The 21,119-nt window shown below is 43.7% G+C and overlaps 1 protein-coding gene across 2 annotated transcripts; it reads left to right on the top strand.

Moving 5' to 3' along the window:
• Nucleotides 1-1,046: 1,046 nt before the first annotated feature.
• chd8 (chromodomain helicase DNA binding protein 8) lies at nt 1,047-20,256 on the top strand. 2 transcript variants are annotated; one of them, XM_026148576.1, is made up of 39 exons: nt 1,047-1,194; nt 2,225-3,309; nt 3,426-3,752; nt 5,109-5,222; nt 5,362-5,864; nt 5,991-6,102; nt 6,572-6,775; nt 6,926-6,994; nt 7,091-7,146; nt 7,286-7,403; nt 7,505-7,588; nt 7,709-7,846; nt 8,491-8,612; nt 8,739-8,982; nt 9,079-9,255; nt 9,516-9,659; nt 9,779-9,877; nt 10,030-10,189; nt 10,518-10,728; nt 10,882-11,077; nt 11,238-11,408; nt 11,538-11,828; nt 11,995-12,215; nt 12,315-12,517; nt 13,744-13,900; nt 13,983-14,072; nt 14,164-14,267; nt 14,379-14,502; nt 14,723-14,798; nt 14,895-15,163; nt 15,404-15,633; nt 15,756-16,436; nt 16,525-16,628; nt 16,711-16,932; nt 17,101-17,196; nt 17,296-17,409; nt 17,516-17,617; nt 17,713-17,817; nt 18,425-20,256. In XM_026148576.1, the coding sequence occupies exons 2-39, from the start codon at nt 2,326-2,328 to the stop codon at nt 18,803-18,805; spliced, it is 7,803 nt and encodes a 2,600-aa protein (XP_026004361.1). In that variant the 5' UTR covers nt 1,047-1,194; nt 2,225-2,325; the 3' UTR covers nt 18,806-20,256. The 2 variants fall into 2 exon arrangements, with proteins under 2 accessions (XP_026004361.1, XP_026004359.1); XM_026148574.1 differs by having other exon boundaries at nt 6,569-6,775.
• Nucleotides 20,257-21,119: the final 863 nt, after the last annotated feature.

The following is a 21,119-nucleotide window of genomic DNA, read 5'->3' as shown; positions in this document are numbered from 1 at the left end:
TATCTTATTAAATTAACCTCAAGTCCACACAATGAAATCTTGCAGTGTTCGCACAAATGTTAAAATGTTTTTCTTTTTTATACTTTACACCTAAGTGCCACTGTACTGATTGGTTCACTCTTCAGCCACGTAGAGTGAGTAACCTCCGTTTTGCCCCGAGCCCCACAAGGACCTGCAAATACAACAAACTTCAAAGCCATTGGCAGTTTATTTACTTCAAGATTTGCTCCACTCAAATACAATTGTATCTGACAGGGTGTGGCATTCCTGTGATCTGACCTCAGAGGGCCCTATGTAGAAATCTAAGTATGAGATTATTTAAGATTAGTTTACACTTATATGGTCTAATTAATTTGTGATTAAGGAAACTGACCAAAAGAAAAAAGAAAACGAAAAAATGAATCTGGGGCAATAAGAGCCCTTTTCTGTCCCAGTGCCCTGAAAACTGCATACATAACAGACTGAAAGCTAGTAATTATATTTTAATATTAGGCCACTAGAGGGCACCAAAGCCTAATTAAAAAACTGAATCGCATATGAAAGCGCCAGACCATTACATTAATACCCAGAGGAAGCTAATATTAATGTTCCAGGTGTACCAGTAACCTTGGGAAATATATAATACGCCCTCGTCGTCTGGTTATATACATCTAGAAACTAATAGACCGATATGACAACAGGTCTTCATTCATTTAATGATGTAGGCTGATTTCTGGGCTATGGCCAGTGTAATAAACCGCTGAAAAAATTGATGGTGTGCCATTCAGAAACAGGTCTTTTGGCCGTGCAGTCCATGAACACTTCAGTTTATTAAAACAATATCTATTTTTTTCCAGCCAGCTCTAAAACTGCTGCGCTTCCTATTTCGAGCATCTACAACAGCGAGACAGCAATGTTGAAGATCACCGAGCCAAACGATCCCAACTAGGCCGCATTTAGTGTTACTTCAACCAAACTATGACTCTCATCCCGCCCGGTAGCGGCAGTACGTCTGATGGACAGCTAGTCGAGCCAATGAAATTGCCGTATGCTGCCGGCTTGGGAGGAGGCTAACCAATGATCGTTTCACGGCACCAGAGGGGCAAGCTTTCTGAGCTTTCTCTGGCAAGAATGTTAGTTCCTGCTCTCTCCTGGCCGTTTCCTGTAATCGTACAGTGTTGTGAGACTCAGAAAGCCATGTGTGTCGACGCAAAGGTAAATTTAGCACCCTGAAATTATTACTGTGAGAGTTGGGGCAGTAGATATGATGGTTATTTTCACGTATTTTTGCCGAAAATAGACGCAGGCCAGCCGAAACAGCAATGCGGCCTAACCTGTGTCTGAACGTTGACGGGCAATGGTTATTGTGGCACGTTGCTTTGGTTTGGTCCGGTTTGTTGACGATATCGAAGGAGTCCGGTGGACTGAATGGTTGATAGTAAATGACTGGAAAGCGAACTGACGGCGAAGAGGACACAGTTCATCGTGTTTTTGAGTCTAAATGTGTTTACGGTGCCACACACGCCTTTGTAACAGGCACATTTTTGTAGCGGTAGAAGCTAATGCTAGCCGACGGTTTTGAGAGAAAGACTGCAATACGACCTGAGAGGAAAGCATCCCGTCTTTCCAGCATCACTCACCTAATCGTATGACTTCACTGCTCGTTATTCTCATTCACTAAATGTTATCCGCGTACTTTCTCTTTATATGTTAACACTTAAGCCGACGAGCACTGTTTTTGTGTGTTTTCAAAGCTTTTAATTTCACTTTGAAAGCGTTTCTAGACGGTGTGGCCACAAGTTGGAGGATGAATTCAAAAACTATACTTTTAATGTTTCGTCTCTAGTTTACAAGCTGCTACATCCTTCTAGCATTATTTTATTTTTTATGCGGCCCATTAACTGTATTAACCGGATAATTTCCACCACAGCCACTAAGATAAATAAAAGCGTGTTTACATAAAGTGATCCTTGTTTTAGTAAACTTCATGTCCTTTTAACCCTTAAGACATTTCCACTGAATATGATCTTCATAGCCACCAGAAAACCATAATCAAAACTACAATGATTACCTTTCTCTGCTTCTCCCTTCCTTAACTTAAGCACTCTTGTACTAACCATTAGAGCTGTCACGTCACAGTTTGATGTACAGGTCTGAGCGACGTTATGCTGTGATAGTGCAGCATTTCTTTGAACAAAGTCAGTAAGAAAATTGTGTCTAACTGTTGTTTCCTTTCCCTTCACAGCTGATTATCTAAAAATTGAGAAGAACTGGACAACAACTATTTAGCTTCCGTCTCGGAGTCTTTTTAACATTGTGCCCATCTCCCTGTGTGGAGTGGGCAAGATGGCAGATCCCATTATGGACCTCTTTGAGGACACACCCCTGTTTAACTTGGATGCCCTACAGGACGACTCCTTTTCTCAGGGTTCCTCGGACCCGGTTGAGGAAGCGTTCAAGCTTGCTCTGGGCCAGGTGGATCCAACACCAGAGTCTGAGCCTGCTCCTGAGCTCGCGTCTAACACGAGCCTCTGTATTCCTGTAGAAGCTCCAGCCGTTCCGGATCCAGCCCCTGTTCAAGTCCCCACACAGCAGCCAGTGCAAGTGGCAACTCCTCAGACCATTTCCATAGCTGTAGCGCCTCATGTGACCCCTGCCCCTACTGATACTGTGAATCAGATACAGGCCCAGACCACCATACCAATTGCCAGCAATGCCAGTGGGGCCACCAGTAGCACTGTCCTGTTGAGCTCGCCTCTGACTGTTTCTAGCTCTCCAGCTACAACCACCGCCACCACCCAGCAGCTCACACAGATAACCCACCAGCTTACTCCCCAGCAGTTAGCTGCCATTACACAACAGGCTGGTGGCAAAATCGTCATTCTCAAAGGTCCCCAGGGTCAAGCACAGGTGCTACAGACTTTATCAGGAGCCACGGGTCAGACTGGTGGAAAGGTCATCCGTGTAGTGTCTGGCACACCACTCAAACCTGGCATGTCCATCCTGCAGGGCGGAACAGTATTGAATCAGGCAGGCCCAGGACAAACACAAGTGAAGGTGGGTGGTGCAGGAGTGCAGAGGCTGCTGCAGTCTCCTAATGGACCAGTGAAACAGGTGTTGCTCACGTCCATGCCCCAGCAGGTGCAGCAGACACAAGGCCAGTCAGTTCAAGTGCAGATTCCAGCAACAGCACAGATAACTCAAACCCAGGCTGCCCAGATCCAGGTTCAGGCACAGGGCCAAGTGCAGCTCCAAAACCAAGCTGCTCAGATCCAGGTCCAGGCACAGGGCCAAGTGCAGCTCCAGCCAGCTATGCAGGCCCAGACGCAGGTAAGCAGACCACAAAGTGTCAGCAGGTGACATTTGTTATACCATCAGGATAACTGCTGATTTCATGTTTTTTAATTAGTTCAGTTATAAATGTCCTTCTGCATTTCTCATTCTAGGGTGGAGAAGCAAAACGCATCACCTTGGTTCTTCAGCAGCCATCCCAGGCTGGCTCTGCAACTCAAGCAGGTCAAGCTCTTGCAGCCCAACAGCAGGTCACCCAAGTCCAGCAGGTTCAGACAGCACAAGGAGGCCAACCTCAGCAGACCCAGGCCCCAACTAAACTGGTTCTGGGGCAGCTCCCCGGGGGGAAACTGGTGCTCCAGGGGAGCCAGCTAGCAGCCCTGACCCAGGCACGAGCAGCAGGCCAGGCTGGAGGGCAGCCCAAAGTTCTCACAATTCAGCTACAGGTGCAACAACAGCCCAATCAGCAAGGTGGTGTAAAGGTGAGAAACGAGTGCTGTAGGAGTTGGAGGTCTCGGCTTGTTTAACAGTGTTAATAAGTTACATTGAGTTTTGATGGCATGTTTTTGTCAAAATCATTCAAATTGCTCTTAATTTCTGTTGTTTCAAGTAAGTGGGGCCTTGAAAGTCTTGTTGTTGTTGTTGTTGTTCCCTTGTCAATCATCTTGAATACCGGTCTGCTTTTAATTTCCACCATTCGCAAGTACTATAGTTCTAAAATCTGTGAAAGTTTGCTCCTCCTCAAAGGTGTCACTGTGTAACTAATATTTTAGTTCAACATGTGTACCAGAGTACACAGTGCTTCAGATGTACAAATGTAATATGAGGTGACATGGCAAAACACCTTGGCTTTGACAACGTCTTTTAGCCAGGACAGATCAGACCAGCTTAATCACCATCTTGGCTCCACTGACCGGTATCAGTTAGTATTCAGAGGTAGTTTCTCTGATCAGCTGAAGAGCATTGATTGTTTTGAAACGCACTTTGTGGTATGTGATGTGGAGGGACTGGCAAGCTTGGAGATAAAGGACGGTGCATTTTAAATATATTGACATTCTCTCCGTGTCTTTGTTACGTGATATTTAATGGCTTCAGGTTGAAAAACCAGCAAATTTAAGTCTTTTAATAGGAATGTTAAGTTTATTATTACTCCAAATAATCAGATTAGACACATGTGTGTCTAATCAATGTGTTCGTCTTTCTGTCAAGTTAATAACAATTTTACATGGTCATTGTGGGGTTTTTATGTTTGGTTTTTTAAAACCAGTTTAAAGCAACATGACAACAAAATTTTGAAATACCTTTGCTGTGTGTGTGTGTGTGGGGGGGGGGGCAGTGTGAACGATAACTACAGTAGCAACCCAACAGGCAAACCATGAAACAGGAAGGACTCATGCTAGTTTATTTCAAGCATTTGAACTTTCACAATAAAACAGTGCAAACTGTCTACTAGTAAACTGATAACATAAAGACATTGTTTATTCATTTTTATTTTTCAGGCGTGTGTGAGTGTATTTATGATGTAGCCCACTCAAAGTCAGTATGGGTGGGAACACCACCTAGTTTAAAGCAAATTTTGGAGTCAGAAGGAAGTCTCATCCATGTGCTACAGGCTGCTTTTACAAGTCGTATGCCATCCAGTTTTAAAAACTTGTTAATACAACTTATTCTCGGAAACTTGCATTTAAAAAAAAAAAAAAATTCTTGTTAATTTTTAGGAAGTCCCTCAGACAAGGCTTGTTATGGTTTTTTTTTTTTTCTTTTTTAAACTAATACTTTTTTTTTTTTTTATCAATCTGATCAATCTGTAACTTGATGTGTCTCTTTCATATGTGCAGTACCAGCTGGTTTCAGGAGCTGGGAATACCGGCAGCCCTCAGGTGTTGCAAATATCCCAAGGCCAAGGAGGGCAGCGAGTGGCAGTACCACTCAAAATGCTTCTGCAGCCACAGGTAGACCTCTAATCTGCAGATTTTATTTATTCTCTACATTAGAGTGGGGCTTTTAATGTGAACTGAGAGAAATTACAGGGAAGAATGTATTGTAATTTTGTAAAAATGTTATGTATTTTTAACCTTCTCTTTAACTCAGACAAGCGCAGCCTCGTCGGCTGGCGGCACCGTCTCTGTTGTGAAGGTCATCAACACTTCAGCAGCAGGACCGTCTTCTACAACTACCACTCCATCCCAGGCCATCCGCATTACCAAGGCGCCCGGAGAGCCTGCCTCTGTGCGGCGAGTGGAGATTCTCTGCAAGCAAGAGAAAGCTAACCGTATAGTGGCTGAGGCTATAGCTCGGGCCAAAGCTCGTGGTGAGAAGAACCTACCCAGAGTCCTTAACCAGGATGAGCTTCCAGCTACGCAGTCTTCCCCAGAAATGGGGGGTACCGTGACGGTGGTGTCTAGTGCTAAGAAGAAAACCAGCGGTGGAGGAAGTAAGAAGAAAAGCCCTGTATCTGGAGGAACGGCACCCAAAACCGCAGGAGGGCCTGACAAAAAGGGAAAAGTCAAGGCACCGGGAGGAACAACTATAGTGGCAGGAGGCACAGTAATACCCAGTGCTGCGAACAAGAGCAAAAGCAAAGCTAAGGCGAAGTAAGCAAATGAAGATGTCTCATTTAAATGCACAGCTTATTTCTGTACATTTAGAAATGCAGCTTTGAAGAAAACCATATTTAACCCCCCCCCCCCCCCCCCCCCACCCCCCACCCCACTCTACAGTACTATCACTCTAGTTGGAGCAAAGAAAAGAAAGAGAAACGCGTCCTCAGACCACTCTGACGGGGAGTTGAGTCCTGCGTCACCTGCTGCGCTGGAGGATGACATGATTACGGTACAAGCACATGCATGCTCATAAAATCATACAAGTAGACGCAACAAATAGTGTTGAGCCATCCTTTCTTTTCTTTTTTTGCCCCACTGTGAACACTTCATAATCGTACTGTTTGTTGGTAGCAATTGTTGACAGTACATTGCCCTGATTTGATGTCTTTGTGATAATAATTGCGACATAAAATAAACAGAAGATTAAGAGTATGTGGAGTACTTCCACAGTAAAGACTTGTCCTAATAAAACCACCTGGTAGTTGCAGATGAGTAGCCTCCCTTCCTGTCTCAGGTGGTTGACACACATCCAGTTATGTGCTGGGACGTCCCAGTTATGAACCGATTTGGAAAAAGGGGGCATATAAGTCAAGATACCACAGAAATATAATGAATTCTAAATAAAAACGGTCTAATAACACTCAGCTCCTGCTGCACAGAATACACACGTTTAAATTGCGCCCCTCTCTCCTCAGAAGAGACGCTCCAATCGTGTGGTGAAGAGAAAGAAGTACACTGAGGATCTAGATATCAAGATAACGGATGATGAGGACGAGCAGGAAGACGTAGATGTTACTACAACCGCGGCAGCTGTGGCTTCCATCAGCAGTGGGGCACCAGTGCAGCTCAAACAGGAAGTGGAGCTGGATGGTGATGGATTGCCCAGTATGCAGTTCTTTGTGGTGAGTGTGGAACAATATCATTTCTTCTTATTGTCACGATGAGACGGATGCTGGTTGTGTGTATTTTGGGGTGTTTGTTTTTATTCACATTTATGTGTGGCTATTTGTGATGTTTGTAGTGTGAGTTTTTGACACGTGTTTATTTTACAGGAAAACCCAAGTGAAGAAGATGCTGCCATTGTAGACAAAATTCTCTCCATGAGATTAACCAAGAAGGAAGTACGTTCACTTAATTAATTATAATTACTAAATTACTTAATATAGTTTAAGTTGTTGCGGGCGTAATGGCTTCAAATTTGCTCTTTTGTTTTTAAGGTGTTTCCAGGCCAGTATACAAATATAGAAGAATTCTTTGTGAAATACAAAAACTAGTAAGTTGCAGTGTCTCTCTGAGCATCTTTGACTCTGGCACGTGACACCTTTTTTTTTTTTTTTTTTTTTTTTTTTTTATTGTTTGAGGGGATGGGTGAGTGAGTAAAAATGAGTACAACTGCACACTCTTGTTTTCAGTTCATACTTGCACTGCGAGTGGGCCACTTTGGAGCAGCTGGAGAAAGACAAGAGGATCCATCAAAAGATTAAGAGGTTCAAGACCAAGCAAGCTCAGATGAGGCACTTGTTCCAGGAGGTGAGCGGGAAGCACACGCTGAAACCTGTCAGCTTGGGTGTATCTCAGTTAGATGCACTTATCCTTATGCTGTCTGTGGCTAATGCTATTGTTTTCTTTAGGACGAGGAGCCTTTTAATCCAGACTACGTGGAGGTGGACAGGATCCTGGATGTGTCCCACAGTGTGGACAAGGACAACGGCGAGGTGAGAGATGAGGCATTAACCTTTGGCTATGTGGCCTAATTTTGGACATGGTTCTTTTGACCTCCCTTTGCAAAATTGCAAATTGCTTGTGTTAATTCCCATTCTCTCTCGTCCTGTCAGCCTGTTATCTACTACTTGGTGAAGTGGTGCTCTCTGCCATATGAAGATGCTACTTGGGAGCTGAAGGAGGATGTGGACGAAGGCAAGGTTGAAGAATTCAGCAAGATCCAAAACAGACAACCTCGCCTTAAGAGAGCGGTGAGCAGTCATGTAAAAGATATAGTAATGTATCTGTGTGTATTTATGTTGTGACGTCTGATAGTACAACCCTGTATTCTTTTCAACACAACATTACAGTGATGACCAAAGCCACTGATGTGAAATTGTCAGGCCATAAGTCCAGAAATACTATTGGTGACTGTAAATTTGGAAGAGCACGTGATTGTGAAGACGCTGGCTTGGATGAAGATGTGTATCCAGCATCCGTGTTTTAGAATCCCAAACTACAGTTAAATTAAACAATGGTGGGAGGAAGCTGTAACTTTAAGTTTGTCCCTGTGTTTCTCTGTTAAATGTTTAACGTAAACAGTTTAGAGAGACACTTTGTGTGTAACAGAAACAAACTGACACAACCCCCAGTGCACAAATCAAACATGTTCAGTGCAGGTTACCATTCACTGTGAACCAAACTTTAGAAAATCCCCAGTTGTTCCAACAGGACTAATCTGCTCTGCATCAAGATGCAGAAATGCTTCTTTGAGTTTCTTTCTTTCTTTCTTTTTTTTTTACTTTTGTCTCCTTCCTTCCTTCAAAACTTGGCTTAATGGAAAAAATGAGAACTTACGTAAGGGAACAACGATGTTTCTTGTGAGTTTTTCATCTATTTTTTCTCTTCTATTTAGGCACGGCCTCCTGCTAGTTCTTGGAAAAAGTTGGAGGAGACCAGAGAGTACAAGAATGGTAACACACTCAGAGAGTACCAGCTGGAAGGAGTCAACTGGCTGCTCTTTAACTGGTACAACAGGTATTTATCCCACACACTCTCTTGCTTAACACCATGGTCAGAAACATATTTTAACCTTCAAACTAGTTTCAGACAGTGTGAACATACCACCGCACTTTGCACTCAAATGATGTTTCTTTATTTTAGGCAGAACTGTATCCTGGCAGATGAGATGGGTCTGGGGAAGACCATCCAGTCTATTGCACTCCTATCTGAGGTTTATGCTGCTGGTGTCCAGGGCCCCTTTCTGGTCATTGCTCCCCTCTCCACCATCACCAACTGGGAGCGGGAGTTCTCTACGTGGACCAACATGAATGCCATCGTCTATCACGGCAGCCTGGCCAGCCGACAGATGATACAGCAGTATGAGATGTACTGCAAAGATGAGAAGGTAAAGTTATTGGTTATGATCGCCAGCGATTTGTTTTGTGTGTTTTTTGTTATGTGTTCATCACATGTATAATGAAAATCATGATTTTGTGTGCAGGAGCATTTAATCCCGGGTGCGTACAAGTTCGATGCTCTCATCACAACCTTTGAGATGGTGCTATCTGACTGCCCCGAGTTGAGGGAGATCGCCTGGCGTTGCGTCATCATTGACGAGGCTCACCGTCTCAAAAATCGTAATTGCAAGCTTTTGGATAGCTTAAAGATGCTGGACCTGGTGAGTGGACCACAGCTAATGTTGCTGAATAACAGGAATACTGACATAATGGTGTCCAGCACAGTTTTAATTGAATTAAAATTGTTTTCATTTACACAGAAGTGCACCCCAAATGGTTTTAAAAAACTTTCAGACTTCAGCTAATCCGTTTTTTTGGGATCTTGTTCCTTCTGCATCGTCCCTGATTTATCACCACACGGTTTTACACTCGCCCTTCTTTTTTCTTCCATCTCACAATTTGTGTCTTGTGGTTCTTTCAGGAACACAAAGTGTTGTTGACTGGCACTCCCCTCCAGAACACTGTGGAGGAGCTCTTTAGTCTGCTTCATTTCCTGGAGCCTGCCCAGTTCCCCTCTGAAACTGAATTTCTCAGAGACTTTGGAGACTTGAAAACAGAGGAACAGGTGCGACATGCCTAAATATTGGCGTTAGCATCGATAACCTTATTCTGTTTGTCGTCGTTACATATACGCATCGGCTCCCTTGCCCGCTATTGAGCTGATTATTTGTTTTGGTCCTTTAGGTTCAGAAGCTACAAGCAATCTTGAAACCCATGATGCTTCGAAGGCTCAAGGAGGATGTAGAGAAGAACTTGGCACCCAAACAGGAGACCATCATTGAGGTTAGATGGAATAAAATCTTAATGCAAGACCTTTTCTTTTCACCAAAAAAAAGAAAGAAAAAAAACCCCAAGGATCTCAATTGATGATTGCCATAACATCACTGGTGAGCTTAAAGGGAGAAAAAACATAACGTGCAATTGTTTCCTCTCAGGTTGAGCTGACAGATATCCAGAAGAAGTACTACCGGGCCATTCTGGAGAGAAACTTCAGTTTCCTCAGTTTAGGAGCAAGCAGTAACAGCAATGTCCCCAACCTGCTCAACACTATGATGGAGCTCCGCAAGTGCTGCAACCACCCCTACCTCATCAATGGTATTACATGACTCTTAACGAGTTTTTTTTTTTTTTTTTTTTTTTTTTTTCCTTTTCCTTCCCCTCTAGTGGAGACAGCTTATTTATCAGAGTTCACCCTCTGGCTTTGGTAAACAACATTAGGTCGAAGTTTTTTTTTTAGCTCTTTGTACCTTTGGTACACTCAGGCTCACAGACCTAAACTGTGCCATGTAGTTCATATAATCATTTGATATTTGGCAGATGTTATTAACATGTGATGTTTCTAAAATACAGCGGCAGCACTGCAGGTTTTGCCAGCAGGTATCATATTTATTTAAAACCAATATGTTCTCGTTGTTATGTTCAGGTGCGGAGGAGAAGATCGTAGCAGAGTTGCGGGAGGTGTATGACCCCCTGGCCCCTGACTTCCATTTGCAGGCTCTGATTCGGTCGGCTGGAAAGCTGGTGCTACTGGACAAGCTGCTGCCTCGCCTCAAGGCTGGTGGCCACAAAGTGCTCATCTTCTCCCAGATGGTGCGCTGCTTAGACATTCTGGAGGACTACCTCATCAACAAGAGGTATGATGACCGCAGTGTATATGTTGCAGTTTTTCTAAAATGATAAATAAATGTCAAATGATGCTAAGTCAGCGATCATTAAAAATCTTTTTGAAATATTTGTTAGTGCTTGCAGAATGCTGTGTGGTAGGTTAATGTAACTTGCTTTTACAGATACCTTTATGAGCGAATTGATGGTAGAGTGCGTGGGAACTTGCGACAGGCTGCCATCGATCGTTTCAGCAAACCTGACTCAGACCGCTTTGTCTTCCTGCTGTGTACCCGCGCTGGTGGCTTGGGTATTAACCTAACTGCTGCTGACACTTGTGTTATATTTGACTCTGACTGGAACCCTCAAAATGACCTGCAGGTACAAGACATAAAGTGGCATGAATATAACCAAAAGATCAAACAATCTTAAAATATTTGGTTCAAACTTTGTACTTTCTCCTCATTTTGTGCAAGTTCTGCTCTCTTGACCCCTTTGTTTGTGTTGTTTTTTTAATTTGTTTTTTAAATGGCTATTTTAGGCCCAAGCCCGATGTCATCGTATTGGCCAGTCAAAGGCTGTCAAGGTCTACCGACTCATCACTAGAAATTCCTATGAGCGGGAGATGCTTGATAAAGCAAGTCTGAAGCTAGGCCTAGACCGTGCAGTCCTGCAAAGCATGAGTGGCAACAAAGACAGCAACGTCAATGGGGTAAGAAAAGTCACAGACTCAGACTGCCGTGCCACATTATTGATCAGTTGTAGTATATTTTTGTTTGTTTCAAAACTAGCCTTTTGAAATCCAGTCTGGGTAATTTGTAAATTCGATGCCTTTCGACAGATCCAGCAGTTCTCCAAGAAGGAGATAGAAGATCTGCTTAGGAAGGGGGCTTATGCTGCCATCATGGATGAGAACGACGAGGGTAGTCGGTTCTGTGAGGAAGATATTGACCAGATCCTTCAGCGAAGAGCCACTACCATCACCATTGAGAGCGAGGGAAAAGGTTCCACTTTCTCCAAAGCCAGCTTTGTGGCCTCTGAGAACCGTACTGACATCGCCCTCGATGACCCTGAGTTCTGGCAGAAGTGGGCCAAGAAAGCAGACATAGACATGGACACAATCAATAGGAAGGTAAAGCTATGCTGTTTTATTTTTTTGGTAAAGAAATTCATATGAGAATTGTAGAGCTAAATGGTGTCAACTTGTATTAGATTTATTTAAAAGCACCTATCCTCTCATACACCAAGTTTGAGTTGTTTATTGTGTTCATCTTAATATAACGTGTTTCTCTTCACAGAACACTCTTGTGATCGACACTCCAAGAGTTCGTAAGCAGACCCGTCAGTTCTCCAGTCTACGAGGTGAAGGTGGAGACCTGTCCGATCTAGACAGTGATGAAGAGTACCCACCGTCCAATTCCAGACACTCGCGTGCTTCTCGGCGGTCTGACCGCCACAGCGGAGGTGGTTACGGCCGCACTGACTGTTTCCGGGTGGAGAAACACCTTCTCGTCTATGGGTGCGAAGAGTGCATTTCCTGTATAAATATATATTTTTTTCTTTTTAATGGGGTTTTGTCCTTTATTTTCACTCTTTTACCTGTGTTCGTCTTTTTTAGTTGGGGTCGCTGGAGGGACATCTTATCCCATGCCAGGTGTAAGCGGCGTCTGAGCGAGCGTGATGTGGAGACGATCTGTCGCGTTATTCTGGTCTTCTGTCTGCTTCACTATCGTGGAGACGAGAACATCAAGAGTTTCATCTGGGAGCTCATCACGCCGCCAGAGAATGGGCGTGAACCACAAACGCTACTCAACCACTCGGGTATGGAGCTGCACTTAGCATTCCCATTTATCCCTCATACAGTTAGGTGCATATATATTTGACCACTGACACAGGGTTTGTTTTTGTTTTTTACCCATTTATTGAAACATATTCCAGTTATAGTATATAATAGACATAATGTGTAGACTCAACTTTCATTTGAGGATATCCACAAGGGTTTAGGAGTTTAGCTCCTTAACATGCGCCCTCTTTTTAAAGGGACAAAAAGTCATTGGACAATTGACTCAAAGACTGTTTCATGAGCAGGTTTGGGCAACTCCTTCATTAAATCATTATCAATAAAAGGCCTGGAGTTGATTTGAGGCGTGGCGCTTGCATTTGGAAGATTTTGCTGTGAACAGACAACATGAAGTCAAAGAAGCTCTCCGTGCAGGAGAAATGAACTATCCTAAAGCTGCTGGGGAAAAAAAAACATCAGAGACGTTGATACAATATTACAAATGGAAGATTCTACAGTTTAGTACATCCTGAGAGAGAAAGAAGGCGCTGGTGTAGCTGAATGAATTCTGAGGTGTTCAAAGACTTACTGTCCGCTCAAATCCAGCTAAATGCTGTCAAATTAATTGTGTGGTACTTTATAATATAAGTGGGCAATTACCCAAAACATACAGCCAAAGTAACCCAGGAGTTTATTTAAGCAAAGAAGTGGAATATTCTCGAATGTACAAGTCACTCACCTGGCCTCAACCCAATTGAACGTGCATTTCACTTGCTGAAGACTAAACTTGAGACAGAAAGCAAACAAACAGCAACTGAAAGCTGCTTCAGTAAAGGCCTGGTGGAGTATTAAAAAAGAGGAAACCCAGCATCTGGTCATGTCCATGAGTTCAGGACTTCAGGCTGTCATTGCCAACAAAGCGTTTCAACCAATTATTAGAAATGAACATTTTATTTGCAATTATTTAATTTGCCCATTACTTTTTACTGAAATGAAGGGATTGTGTTATTAAAAAAATGCTTTAGCTCCTCACATTTTTATGCAATCTTTTTGTTCACTGAATTAAAGCTAAACTACAACTCAGAAGCACTTCACCTGAATCTGAGTCGTTTCATCATTGTTGTAATGAACAGAACCAAATTTAGAACAAAGTTCTCTGTATAAAATATTTATGGACCTAACTGTGGTTCCTAGCTTGTTAAAGAGCAAATCTGTTAATCTGTGTAAAAGCTGAATAGCAGTATTTATTCTTTTTTTGTGTGTCTAGGCCTTTCTATTCCTGTCCCTAGAGGCAGAAAGGGCAAGAGGGTAAAAGCCCAGAGTACATTTGATGTACAGAAGGTGGAGTGGATCCGCAAGTACAACCCTGATACCCTGCTGCTTGACGACAGCTACCGCAAGCACCTCAAGCATCAGTGCAACAAGTTAGTGAACCAGTCAGCTGTGTGTATGTATATTTGTATAGATTATTCACCATGGATATAAACCTCTATTCTCCCATGTCAGGGTGTTGCTGAGGGTGCGTATGCTATACTACCTGAAACAGGAAGTTATTGGTGAACATTCTGATTCTGTCCTGAAAGGAGCTGATATCAGGTATCTAATATATATATATATAGACAAGTGCGCACACAAACAGCAGCCAGTCCTGGCCATATATCATACATTGTTTTCTTTTTCTTCACAGGGATGTTGATATCTGGATGCCTGAGATGGAGCAGCAAGAGGTGCCCGCAGGATGGTGGGACTCTGATGCAGACCGCTCACTGCTGGCTGGTGTATTCAAGCACGGTGGGTTCAGTGTGAGGATCTTATTGTGGTTTAAAGACAGGCTCAGTTCTTGCTCTGTGTTGGTGGTCAAAGATTTAGCGTTTAACAGCCTCGACTTTTCCCTGCTCTTAGGTTATGAGATGTACACGACCATGCGCGCTGATCCTTGCCTCTGCTTCCTGGAGAGAGTCGGCCGGCCTGATGACAAGGCCATTGATGCCGAGCAGCACACTGGTGATGCTGAACTGGGAGACGAGTGAGTGTCGTTGGCAAACTGGGCCGATTTTAGAAGTTATTTGCTTATAGATTTGTAGCAGATTTTCAAATTAACTGTGAGCTTTTACAGTTTCACATTTCTGTCAGTTTTGAAAGTTTCAAATGTTTGTGTTTAAGTTAAATTAGATTACTGCATAATTGCATTGTTTACTTTTTCCTTCTATCTTTTTGTTTTTTTGTTGTTTTTTTTTTAAATGCAGGGGTGACTATGATAAGTACTCAGAAGACCCAGAATTTAAGCCTGCATCAAGACACACCAAAGATCTTTTTGAGGAGGTACATATCAGACCCATCACATTTGGATGTGGCAGCACTGTTCTAATGTCATAGATTTGGATGATAGCACTAACAATTTTTTATTTTGTCCTCCAGTCCATGAATGTGGACGAGGAGATTTCTGTGGAAGATAAGGCACCTCCACCAGTGATCATAGAAAATTCAGCTAGCCATAGCGGTGTCTGCGAATGGCCCTCAAGCTCATCGCTCACAGCACGGCTGCGGCGGTTGATCACAGCTTACCAGCGCAGCTACAGACAAGAGCAGCTGAAGATTGAAGCCGAAGCGAAGGGTGACCGCAGGCGCAGGCGGTGCGAACAGGCCAGCAAGCTGAAAGAGATTGCACGGCAGGAGCGACAGCAAAGGTATACTTCTGCTATATTACTGTCTCAACACACAGTAGTAAAAGCTTTAATCCCACCAAATCACTATTTTGTAAATCTTGCTTAAGATTTTGGAAATATTACCTTTTACAGGTGAAATGCTGAGTTACCATGTCACATTATAAACACGTAAAGAGATTTAAGTATTTTCCATTTTAGTTCAGAATCAGTTATACAAAATACCGTCCTCATTCTGACCCCTTTCTCTTCTGTTTCTTCCAGGTGGACACGTAGGGAAGAATGTGATTTCTACCGCGTGGTGTCAACTTTCGGTGTGGAGAAGATCAAAAAGGAGCCCGGTCTTCCTGAAGGAGGAGAGCCAGAATTTGACTGGACCCGTTTCCGTACTTTTGCCCGTCTAGATAAAAAAACCGATGAGAGCCTCAGTCGATACTTCCGTTCCTTTGTCGCCATGTGCCGGAGGGTGTGCCACCTGCGTCCAGGCCGTGAAGGTAATTACTAATTGATTGATGCTTGGCTTCTTCTTCCCCCCCCCCCCCCCCCCGTATGTTGTAGTCAGTGTCCTACTATATCTACCACATGATTTAACATATTTCACGCTCACCTTATTCAGATCCAGCAGAGGTTACCCAGACTGTGGCTCCCATCACTGAAGAACGCGCTTCCCGTACTCTTTACCGTATCAGCCTCCTGCGTCGCCTTCGTGAGCGAGTCCTCCCCCACCCCTGCCTGGAGGAACGTCTCGCTCTGGCTCCATCCACCTCCGAGCTCCCTGCTTGGTGGAATATTCCAGAGCACGATCGCCAGCTAATGCTGGGCGCATCACTGCACGGCGTCAGCCGCACTGAGCTCTCCATCTTCGCAGACCCACAGTTCACTTTCAGCCAGGCCCGTGATGAGTTCATCCAGAACCAGCAGGCCCCACCTCCTCCACCTCCCCCTCCTCCTCCACCTCCACCACCCCAGGCACCACCCATCATGACACTCAGCCAGCCCAAGACTGAGGAGCACATGCTTGGGGTGAAAGAGGAGGGAACCGATGAGAATATTGGGTTGCTCGCAGGTGAAATCGCCGCTGGATTGCAGAGTACGCCCTTGAGTCACCATGACGGCAAAATGCGAGGTCAGGGCTGGAGCTTCAAGAGGAGCAAGGTGCGGGGAGAGAAAACGGAAGGGGGAAGGAAGGGGGAGGGAGCGTCTGACTCGGATTCAGACTCTGATTCGGGCTCGTCGTCCTCAGATCGATCGAGTAGCAGCGATGATAGTGGAGAGAGTGAGGCGGAGGTAGAAGGAGGTGAGCTGGTAGTTAAAAGAAAAAATGCTGAGTGGGGCGGGAGATAGAAATGACCTGTGTGCTAAGTTACTCTTTTCAATCTATACAGGAATGAAGGTGTGCGATGTGGATGAAGATAATAGTTTACTCTCCATGACTACGTCTCAGGATGGCATTCCTCCTCCTGATCCCCTCAGAGTTGACTGGCCCAAGGTAATTTATGCCCGCTTAATCCATACATGTGTGGGGTTTTGTCACGGTAAAAGACTCACTCATGGGATTATTTTTGTTTCAGGACCGTGTGTTGATCAACCGCCTGGACAGTTTGTGCACCCTCGTGCTGACCGGTCAGTGGCCCTCGGGCCGGCGTTACGTGTCTGAAGCTCAGCTCAACCCGAACTCGGAGCTGGTGGGAGATGAGATGGCTTACACACGGGTGATGCGTAAACCCCCCATCATGCCTGCCGTCCCAGGGGCAGATGGAGAAGATGGCGAATTTACTGTAAAACTCCTCAAGGTGAGAATAAGGTTGAGACATTAGAATTGTTGTAGGGGTACACTGGCAAATTCTGTTCAGCTTACCTGAAGCAGTCTGTTGACTGTTAATGCAAGTTGCTAAAATATTGTTGACTGTGATGTGTAGTCTGTGTTTAAAAATACAAACCACCTCCTCTCACTCTGCCAGGAGGAGGGCCTGAAGCTCACATTCTCCAAGCAGGCCTTGATGCCCAATGGGTCAGGAGGAGAAGCCAGTGGCCGGAAGAAGCGCAAGGACCAAGAGGTACAAGAGTCAGGTTTACATGTTCCTCTGCAACAGAAACCAAGCAGTGTTTGATATCACTTCATAATCTTATCATCATATCTCTTCCTTTCTTTTTAGTTTTCTGACATGGATGGACTCCACGATCCGTTGGAGCGGATGCCTCGTCGCAGGGACCCGCCCACGTGGCTGAAGGAAAACCCAGATTATGAAGTGGAGGGAGACATGCTGGAGGTAAATTCATGACTCTTATTCATGTCCTGGTTCATAAACAAACCCTGGTGACAGTTTGTGGCGAAACGGGTACGGGACTATGCTTCATCATATCTTGTTTCTTCAGCTTCTTGTGAACCGGAGCAAGAGGAAGAGAAGGAGGAGGGCAGATAAAGCCATCACAGGCAATGAGAAGGTCAAACTCATCAACATGAGGACAGGGAAGAAGGTGGGGCGCAGTTGCACACAAGCGTAGACTGGTGATGTTTACGTTTAGGCTTTATGATGCCCCTCGCTAACAAGCATGCAAATGTTTCTCTGTAGGTTGGAGCTGCTTTCTGTCCAATGTTGCAAGAACTGAGAGAATATCTGGAGGAGAATCCCGACAACGCTGTAGCACCGGAGTGGTCCGAAACTGTTCGGAATTCTGTATGTATTAAAGATGCTATAATTTTACATGACTCTTGTGATTAGATTACATCTTTATTGATAATTCTAATACTTCATTGGGTCGACGTCATTATTAATTATTCATAACAAAGTAGGGCGCAATTGTGACGCTGCAATTGCAAAGAGGCACCAATGGAGGTGGAAAGCTCTGTGCTCATTGTGCCAATTTATGAAGATGAATTCAGTCATTTTGTTAGAGTAATAACAAATGTAACCTATGAAGAGCACTGCAAATGAGCAAACCAGAGAGTGCGAGTCATCTACTAGCATCACAGGCACAGCTTGTCGGAAATAAAGCAGTCTAAGGCTAAAGCATGCACATTTGATTTTGCTGACCACCTTCAGGACAAAGCCAAAGCTTTTGCACCACACTCGCAGCGGTGCTGTGCTTAAAATGATCTTGATGCTATAATTAAGCACAAATGACGGCGTCAGATGATGACCCAGATGGCAGTAAATTGCCTCTCACAACAGTTGTATGATAAATTTCAATGAATCAGATCATTTTTCACTCTGATTTTTGTGCCGACTCGATGAATTATTCATATTAATTCAGATAATATTGATTCTTTGCTTTTTCTCACAGGGCTTTCTGCCGGAGACCCTGTTCCACCGACTGCTAACGGAGCACTCGGAGATCCCGAAGAAAAGCCGTCGCCGTCATCATCACCACCATCACCACCACCACCACCACCACCATCACCACACTCCAGAGCCTACCCCCGATGACCCCAACCTGGACGGAGTTGAAGAGGAGACTCTGGTGTCAGATGGAGCCTACATGATGGACGAGGAGGACCTGGAGTCCTCTCATCACTTCCTCACCAGTCCAGACTTTGATGTTAAAATGGAAGGAGGAGACAGCCTTTCACAGGGGGACTATGACAGCTCGGATCAGGAAGCGCTATTGGACGATGTTATCATAGCACAGAAAGACTCTGACTCCTCATCAAGCTCAGAGGATTGACTGAACCCTCCTCTCCAAACACATCTGACTTAGTCCCCTTTTCCAAAACAAATCATGTTATTCCTAATCATTTATTTTTATCATTATGTATCAAATTATGGATGAATTTGTTTCAGGGTTTATTTGTTGCTACATCTTTTCATTTGTTTTACATAGGATTTTTTTTTTCCATGTGAGGAGCAGATTTGCACCCTTCAATTTATTTTTTGTTTGTTTGGTTTTTTTTCCCCCCCTCACAATCGTGTCTGGTCCTTATTCTCCTCAATCTTCCTCTCTAACCTCTGATAAAACGGCAAAAAGCTGAGCTTTCTTACCTGTCAACTGGTCCTTGTCCTCTACTTCCTTCTAAAACCTACGAATTCCCATCACATTCCCAGCCGTGACCAAAAGGGGACCCCTGCTGTACAGATACACTTTTCTTATCTAAGAACCTCAAAGCTGGTCCTCTAGCGCTACATGAAACTGGACGTGTACTGAGCAGAGCCAGATCCCACAATCTCCCCTGGGTCTCGTTTTGTCCAAACGAGTCTGTGAACTTTAAAGGGGATCCAGTTTATGGATGTACTGTTAGTGTTTTCACTCTATGGGAGGGTTAGGGGTAGAGAGGGAGGGAGGGAGAGGGGAAAGTGGCGTTATTAGTTACTGAAACGTAATAGGAGGATGGGTGTATTGTACAATGTAGAGCTGGTCAATTGTGTACTATGGTGCAAAGATGACGGCATTGAGTTACTATTCTTGTTTTATGACCTGACTGTATCTGTGATATGAATAACAGCAATCTACAGTGAAAGCACGTTTGTGTGTGTTATTGCGATTTCCACTCAGCTGAAGCAATAAGGAAGTTTGCTCTCTGTACACATAATGTCCTCCTGTTTAATAGTCATGCCCTGATTACAGCAGACGATGATGTATAAGAGCTCCAATTATTCCCGTTTCCCCTGAACCGAGATATGTTATGCAGTTATTAAGCTATATTGGAAACTAAAGTAGTATTTATTGTGAAGTTTACTCTGTCTCGAGGCTAAATGTGTGAAAATAATGATGTAACACGGATGTGCAAACACTATATTTGGTGCAACTTGAGCTTAGTGTGTTTTTAGGATACAGGTGTTCCTGAGGATTGGGCTGCGATTAAGGTTTACATAACAGAGCAGCGTGAGGAAATCCTTAAGTTGGGACAGGAAGCCTGAGAAATAACTCGGATTTGATAAAATTGGTTCATTAAAATCCTTCGCTAAAAGGGGAATAATTGCATTCAGTAAATGCTGATAGTGGTGGAAAGAGAGATTAATGGTTAAGTTGGGGTTTTTTTTTTTTGGTCCCCGTAGCGTGATCGTACATACTATTCACTGGTGGAAGGGAAAAGAGTCAATACAGCGTGGTATCGTAATATTGTATCAATACGGTAATGTTTTGTAAAATACATTAAAATACTCTGGGAACATTACAAACGAGGCCTCATGTCGCCTGATCGGATGCAACGTTTATGCAAACGGTCACAGTGTGATTTGCACTGGCTACTGTCACACTCAGATTGTTAAAGGATTGCACATAATTACTGTTTGATTTGATAAATGCAGACTGATTGCCAACGTGTTGCCATCAGTCTGAATGAGTCTTTGTCAACAAGGACAACTCAAGGGAACTCAACTCACTGGTTATATTTCTATAAAACAGGAAGGTTGCTGAGTACAAATGTAGTGGTTAAATGTGAATTTCTGTCTATTTAGACAACTGTAATATTTCCTTGATTTCTCACAGTTAATTGTTGTATTATCAGAAACAGATTGCATGTAATTGCCGCTCTAACTGCAGGCTGACTCTGGCTTATGGCAACGTTTATGGCCGGTTTTAGTGACAGTGTTGGAACATTTGACAGTCAAAAAAATAACTGAAATTTATCCTAGTGGATAAAATAGATACTGACAAAGTTTAACTTTGAGGACATAATTTGCAATTTCAAAAAAAGTGATAGATTGCAATATATGTTAGCGCAACACTTGGCATATTGCAAAATGTTAACAACTGCGATATTGTATCCTGAGTTACATGTTGTGATATCATATTGTGGGCTGTCTGGTGATTCCCACCTCTATGACTCACACCACCATAAAAGAACTTGGAATCAAGCAAATATCCAAATTTGATTAGCTGCTTTAAGGACATATTTTTTTGCATATAGAAATCACATAAGTTTAGCAAACGTCAGTAATGTTTAAAGTGGTTAATGGGGATCTTTCAAGTTGTTGCTACTGACTTTGAGTAAAAACTACAAAATAGGTGAGGGGTGATTAAAACTTCCTGCATTTCTCAA

Source organism: Astatotilapia calliptera, chromosome 18 (genome assembly GCF_900246225.1).
Source record: "Astatotilapia calliptera chromosome 18, fAstCal1.2, whole genome shotgun sequence".
In the NCBI taxonomy this organism is placed as follows: Eukaryota; Metazoa; Chordata; class Actinopteri; order Cichliformes; family Cichlidae; genus Astatotilapia; species Astatotilapia calliptera.
Note: the sequence above shows the minus strand (reverse complement) of the source record. Positions and strands in the feature narration are given on the sequence as shown.

Excerpts from the sequence above, each read along its gene's own strand:
- chd8 (XM_026148574.1), top strand. The coding sequence starts at position 2,326 with ATGGCAGATCCCATTATGGACCTCTTTGAGGACACACCCCTGTTTAAC. Across the intron at positions 3,753-5,108 it reads ATCAGCAAGGTGGTGTAAAG|TACCAGCTGGTTTCAGGAGC; the intron begins GTGAGAAACGAG and ends TCATATGTGCAG. Across the intron at positions 14,268-14,378 it reads GGCTGGTGTATTCAAGCACG|GTTATGAGATGTACACGACC; the intron begins GTGGGTTCAGTG and ends CCCTGCTCTTAG.